Source organism: Vigna unguiculata, chromosome 1, assembly GCF_037176805.1.
Source record: "Vigna unguiculata cultivar grain cowpea cultivar isolate G323 ecotype 2 chromosome 1, ASM3717680v1, whole genome shotgun sequence".
Taxonomy (NCBI): domain Eukaryota; kingdom Viridiplantae; phylum Streptophyta; class Magnoliopsida; order Fabales; family Fabaceae; genus Vigna; species Vigna unguiculata.
In genome coordinates, this window is record NC_140792.1 from 38,880,806 (window position 1) to 38,887,892 (window position 7,087).

At 32.8% G+C, this 7,087-nt stretch overlaps 1 protein-coding gene across 2 annotated transcripts; it reads left to right on the forward strand.

Moving 5' to 3' along the window:
* Positions 1 to 291: 291 nt before the first annotated feature.
* LOC114191997 (heat stress transcription factor A-7a-like) lies at positions 292 to 6,787 on the forward strand. Of its 2 annotated transcripts, XR_014994582.1 has the most exons (3): positions 292 to 1,090; positions 1,767 to 2,800; positions 2,927 to 6,787. XR_014994582.1 is itself a non-coding variant. In XM_085672602.1 (2 exons), the coding sequence occupies exons 1-2, from the start codon at positions 761 to 763 to the stop codon at positions 2,550 to 2,552; spliced, it is 1,116 nt and encodes a 371-aa protein (XP_085528728.1). In that variant the 5' UTR covers positions 292 to 760; the 3' UTR covers positions 2,553 to 2,811. The 2 variants fall into 2 exon arrangements, 1 of the variants encoding a protein (XP_085528728.1); XM_085672602.1 differs by lacking the exon at positions 2,927 to 6,787 and having other exon boundaries at positions 1,767 to 2,811.
* The last annotated feature ends 300 nt before the right edge of the window (positions 6,788 to 7,087 follow it).

Below are 7,087 nucleotides of genomic sequence, written 5' to 3' on the forward strand. Positions count from 1 at the left end.
CCAATCAAAACCGCTCTTCCAAGTCCAACAACATGTGAATCCCGCAGCATTAAAAAACCAGACATCCCCACCACCACGCCCTTCTGTTTCCCTCTGTAACTTCCAGAACTTTCCCACCCACTTTCTCTCTCTCTCATCCAGTTGCTATTTGCGGAAAATAGTTAAATAAAACAAATCATATTGCTTCCAACAAGTCTAGAATCTTCTAATTAACTCTTTTTTATTTTTTTTTATTTTATGCATAATAATTTCATTTTTCTGATATACTCCACTGTTAATCTCTCTCCCTACATAAACCCTCAAAACACTTCATCACCTTTCTTCCTAGATAGGTATGTATGTGTTATGACAAACAAACACTCTATCCTGTTTTTAACTGCCCAAACGACTTTCCAAACAAGGAAACAGAGTCCTCTGCATTCTCGCTTCACAAACCAAACTCCAAATCTTCACTTTTTCTCCACTTTTCTCTCATTTCTAATTCAAACCCCTTTCCCTGCCCTCAATTTCTGCTCCACTCGGATTACGCTGCACTTTCTCTCTTCTTCTTCTCCTTCTTTATTTACTTTTCTTATTCTTCTCTGTTTCCATGTTTTTTCCACTCCTATTTTTCTTCTTTGCTTCATGTCAAATTCCTCTCAAATTCATCAATAGATTCTATATATGAACACACTTCACAAACGTTAACCTCAAGCCAAGCCAAGGGCGAATTGAATTAACACATCGGAACCGTACATATCGAATTTGTTTAATTTTCAAAATGAACTATTTGTACCCTGTGAAAGAAGAGTACTTTGAATCGCCACCACCATCCTCCTCATCGTCGCCAACGTCTCAAACAGGCGGTGATGAGTCAGCAGTGGTTTCTCTTCCGAGGCCAATGGAGGGGCTTCACGAAGTAGGGCCACCCCCATTTCTGACCAAGACTTATGATGCGGTGGAGGACCCTACCACCAGCCACATAGTTTCATGGAGCAGAGGTGGTGCCAGCTTTGTGGTTTGGGATCCTCACGCTTTCTCCAGAGACCTTCTCCCTCGATACTTCAAGCATAACAATTTCTCCAGCTTTGTACGGCAACTAAACACTTACGTAAGTCTTCTGTTTATCATCATCTTCTTCACTCGTTTCCTTCTGGGTTTATGGGATTAACACTTCACAGAAGTTAAAGTGCAGTTTCACAAGTATTTTCATGGTGTTCTCTTATTAGAATTGTATTTCTATATTTAATGAAAACTTCTTGTAAGCGAACTGATTCAGCAAATTTTTTCAATTCCCATTGGAAAACTGTGCAAGAAATATCCATGAAACTGTATATTGAATGGATAAGTAACAACAGTCCAATTAAGAAACAATATTCTTTTTCTTTGAATGAAAGATAAGTCTATCTCGTTTTTTTTCTGCTAGTTTTTTTGTAGTGGAATATATTTCACTGTTCTATCATTTTAAATTTTGTTTCTTCCTTGTGACAGTGGTAAGTTTTCATATTTTTTATTATTAAAACTGGCTACAAAATTTATTATATGGTACTGTAGTATTTAAATATTGAAAGTCACATGTTGTCCAGTGGGTTTTTTCTAGATTTCTAGATCTCTCTATTCTCCTATCCCTCTCTCATTCATTCTGCTGTGGCCTGCCGTAGTGGTACAGTTTGGCATCAAGCTCTATCAATTTGTTCATTTTCTATCGCAATAATTATAGCAGTTATGGTTTCATGTATTGAGCGTGTGTTGATTTTGGGTACTAAATATGGGGTTAAATTTCATAGGGTTTTAGAAAAATTGATCCCGATAGGTGGGAGTTTGCGAACGAAGGATTCCTGAGAGGGCACAGGCAGCTTTTGGCAAACATAAGGAGAAGAAAGCAACCTTCTCAGCCTTCTAGTTCTCAACAAGGGCAAGGTCACTGTGTTGAAGTGGGTCGTTTTGGACTGGATGAAGAGGTTGATCGTTTAAAGCGTGACAAGCAGGTGTTGATGATGGAGCTGGTGAAGCTGAGACAGCAGCAGCAGAATACGAGGTCGTACCTTGAGGAAATGGAGGAGAGGCTACGAGGGACAGAAATTAAGCAGCAGCAGATGATGTCTTTCTTGGCTAGAGCTTTGAAGAACCCCACCTTCATCCAGCAGCTGCTCCAGCAGAAAGAGAAGAGGAAGGAGCTTGAAGAGGCCATGTCAAAGAAGAGGAGAAGACCAATCGAGCAAGGGCCAAGTGGGGTTGGAGAATCAAGCATCGGAATAAGGGGAGGGAGAAACAGCGTTAAAGTGGAGTCCCATGTGTTTGGGGAATATGGATTTGGAGTGTCAGAGTTGGAAGTGCTGGCTTTGGAGATGCAAGGTTATGGTAGGGGAAAGAGGGAACAAGAGGAAGAGCCCGAGGCACTAGAATCACAGGAGAGGTTGGAGAAAGAGCTGGATGAAGGTTTCTGGGAAGAACTTTTCAGTGAGGGTTTTGAGGGTGAATTAGATATTCCAACTTCACAAGACCCAGATGACGAAGAAGATGTGAATGTGTTAGCCAATCGCTTTGGTTACTTAGGGTCAAGTCCTAAATGAACCGCATAGGGTCATGATCAGTTGCTTCAATCACTCCTGCGAAGGGCATCTCATTTGGCAGGATATATGTGGAAATGATTTACTTTTTGGTGTTTCTAACCCCCATTATATGATCATGTACTTTTGTAGCACTTGGTAGAACCTCAAGTTTTTTCTCACTTTTCGATCTCTATGTTTGATTAGGTAGGTTGCAGCTGTTGCTTGGACAAGAATCTGTGGTAGTGATAGCGAACGTTATTTACTCAAAGGTTCAGTTTAATGTTTTGTTTCCTTTTTAACCACTGAAACCCCCCCACTTTGTAATTCACATATAGCAACCCAGCTATGGTGTTTGCAACTTTGTTGTTTTGATCATATTACCTTAACGAATGTAGATTATTCAGAAGCTGTAGAATGGATACGAAGTAGCTGATCTCCAAGAATCATAACTGATTTTGAACCAAGATCCAGTTGGTGGTTAACCTTGTCGGTTTGATTTTTTTTCCCCTTCCTATACTTTTTCATTGCGTGAGCTTCGTCATGTGGCTACAAATAAACCGAGGCCACCAGACGAATTTCATGATGTTACAATTAGGTATCTTCATGCTTTCAAGATTCCGTTCACGCTTAAACCTTAAAATCAAAGTAACATACACCATATGTGGGGCTCTCTCTTATGCCACAACACGAAACGTGTCAAGAGTCTAGGGCATAATCAAACAATGGAAAGTGATAACGTTTAGCTCTACTTGATGCATTAACAAACCTTTGGATTTTTGTCCCAGTCCCCTCTTTACTCCTGCTAGGTTATTCAATCACACGCCTCCAAGTGTCAATTAATAACCTTTTTTCCCCCTATTTTTGTTTTATTATTGTGATTGAGAGAGGTTATGACAGATGCTACCATTATTTTACTATTTGTGTGAGTCATGTTTTATTTCAAACACTACTGTAAACTGTCCCAGATTGTTTATAAAAAAGAATTTACTCAGTTTACTATCTAAAAGTCAGTTCTTTACCTAATTAGCATACAAAAGTTGAAATGTGAATTCATTATTTGACTTTTTTATATAATACTTAAAAGTTGTAATGTAAGCCATTATCTCATTCATAAATATTGATGGTTAGCCATTAATTTCTAAAACGTGGGATTGTCTTCCATTAACATGATAACGAATTTTCGATTAACATGTTAAGTAGGTCACTTGAGCATAAATTTTCACATGCATTATTTTCCCCCTTGGATCTCCTTCAATAATTACTTATTATATATACTAAGTGTACTTTTCAATGGCAAACAATGATCTCATGCATGTTAATCATAAAGCTATATCCATAGTGAAAACGGTTTGCATTCCTTTTAAATTTCTTTCATTGAAAATAAAATTGAAGATCATCCTGTGTGCACATGTTAGTAGAAGATGTATTTATGAAAGTTAATTATGTGTAAAATTATAATTGATTCCTAGATATTCTCTTCTTTTAAAACCAGTGTTCTTTTTAGAGTTTACATTTCTCTGTTATAATATACAAATAAATGTTGACCGTACGAAAATTGAATAAACACTAATTTCAGATAAATTATAGTTTCTCAAAAGTTTTAGTTAATTCATAGTGAAACTCTATTTTATATGTAAAATTTAATTCTTATATTTAAAAAAAAAAATAGAATCTATACTTACACTTTTAAAAGTTTGAGACGCTTATGTAATTCGAGGTTCTGATTATAACACCTATATGTTTCATTCTGAAATTATTCTGATGGTACAGAAATTGACAAGCATTCATTTGAATGGTTACAATTGTCTTCCATTTTTTGTGAAGAAGATTGGTGATTTTGTGAAAAGGATTTATAAGTAAATTGTAACAGATAAAATTGCAAAGTTATAATCACTGAATAAAAGAATTAATTATTGAAATTATGATAACTGTTAAGATAATTTCATTATTTTCTGATTGATGCTATTGTGCAGTATCATCTATATATACTTCGTATATAATTTGTTTTTGAGAACTAAACTCCAGATTTATAGGCATATTTATATTTGAAACTTCTAGCTCAAATAAATAGGAAAATACTATATTTATCTAATGGCAACCTAGATTGAAAATCTTGTTAGTAATATATTTTTACTTGCGTTTTCCTTTGGTTCATCAAATTTATACATGACATAACATATTGTACATCTCTTCACTTATTTCTCCTATAATTTCTTGAAAATTATTGAGACTTCTATGTATGAGATTAGTCATTAGTGATGTATACCCCTTCAATGTGTATGTCATCAACACACTTATATGTCACCCTTAATAATTAATGTAGTAACTTAATTAACTCCTAATATAAACAAATAAAATTTAATAAAGAATCTATACAATATTGTTGTTCATATACATTTAGCTAGAATGTCAATATCTTATATATTATACTTGCTTCTCCTTCCGTGGATGAAAGAGTGTGTATGAGTATCCTTCCTAAAATAAAAGAAAATACATGTTTTAAAACAATGAATTATATATATTTTTAAATTGTATAGTGACTATCTTCCACAGAAACCTATTAAATTGTCCAATCAATATTGACCTGTAGAAATACCTGTTGCTGTTAGTAGAAAGGTGCCAGTCACATGATAGATTCTTATTGAGTATGTTTTAGTAGTTATTTTTAATTTTAAATAAAATAAACTACCTATCAATTATAAATATTTTATATATAAGTTCTTCCACATTAAATTTTTAAAAATATGATTTTTATCTTGGTTTATAAATTAATTTTAGTTTATTTAAAAAAATACTTGATTCTTTCTTTAAAAAATGAGCATGAAAAAATTATTAAAGTAAACTTTAATTACATATCTTCTCATAGTATTCTCTAATAAGGAGTCCAATGACACAATATACATGAAACAACTTCCCATTCACTAATATCATTAAAAACCACATTATTAACCAGTAAAATTTTATGACAGTTGTAATGTTTAAAATATTCATTATAAAAACTACGAAATTTAATGTATATTAAGATTTATAGTATATAAATGGATGTATACACTTTACAAGTTTGTTTTGTGAGTTTGAGTTAGATTTAAAGTTTAGTTTTTAATATGATATTAGAGTTATTTATAACTTATCAATACTATAAAATTTTTAGATAATGATTAATTTTAGTGACAAAAAAATTTAGAGACTAATTTGTTAATTAGAGACCAATTTAGAGACTCATTTTTTTGGTAGCCAAAATCTTGGTAGTTAATGTGAGTGACCAATTTAGATATCAATTCATAATAGAAATTATTTTAGTTACTAATTTAGAAATCAATTATAATTTTTTATTCATAATAGAAACTATTTTAGTTAGTAATAATTTTTAGTTTATAAATTAGTATCTAAATTGATCACTATAGTGACTAATTATTTTTTAGTCACTAAAATTGGTCACTATTTAAAAATTTCTTGTAGTGTATTCTACCGAGATTTATTATTTGTTTGATCTAGTGTGTTATTTGCTATCAGGATATTTGTTGTTTGTTAGATCTATCATACTACCCACTATTGGATTGTTAGGAAACCATTAATTAATTACCTAGTCTAACGTCTAAGATGTATATGTCTTGACATGAGAGAATGTATTGAATATTCCACAACAATTAGAGATGAAGTGACTTTACAATATATAAGTGACTTCAAAACTCACTTATAAAAATAAAGGTAGATGCAAATCTTATATTACAAATTAGTTGTATGAAATTGAATTAAACTTAAAATTTAATTTCGGTATGGATATAAATTATGAAGAGATGGCAATATAAAAAATCTCACTGTCCATGCACAGTTTATTTATACTTTGGGTTATAAGCGTTGTTAAGTTGTCAACCTCTTTTCTTTCTTATCAGCATTCTTATTTGTTTTGTGTGGTGAAATTTTAATGGCAGGATGTTGATATTATTCTCTCTCTCCTTTGGGAGAATAAAACTAAAAATGACAAGTATTGGTGATGTTCTTCATTTGTGGAGAAAATTTAATATGCAGAGTGCAGAACACTGGATCAGAGTGAAATGTGGCAGAATAATTAAATAAATTGAGAATAAAATATGGACCATATTACAAGAACATGTATGAATATCTGGACATGTAGTACTATGAATACCACACAATTTTATGTAGTGGTGGATTGGTTAGTACGTAGTAATGATACAGAATGGACTGGTTCACACATTTGGATGACACAATTTATACAACAGGAGGAATCACATAAAGATGCAAACATTTACCTAAACTAGATGATATTTCATATTCATGCTTAGGGTCATATGAAAGCACGTGGCTTTTCTTTTTTGATGCTATAATCTTCGTGTATGTGTTCAAGATTGCTTTTCTTGTCGTTTTCGTTATGCATTTAGGTCGAACAAGTACATGCATGGCAGAAACAATAGAAAAGCACATAATTTTTGAGAAAAAAAAACATTAAAAAAAATCAAAAGAAAAATGATTTCTTAGCTGATGTATTTCTTTCTACTTTGAGGTCATCACAAACAACCAAGAGAAGAGATCGGACG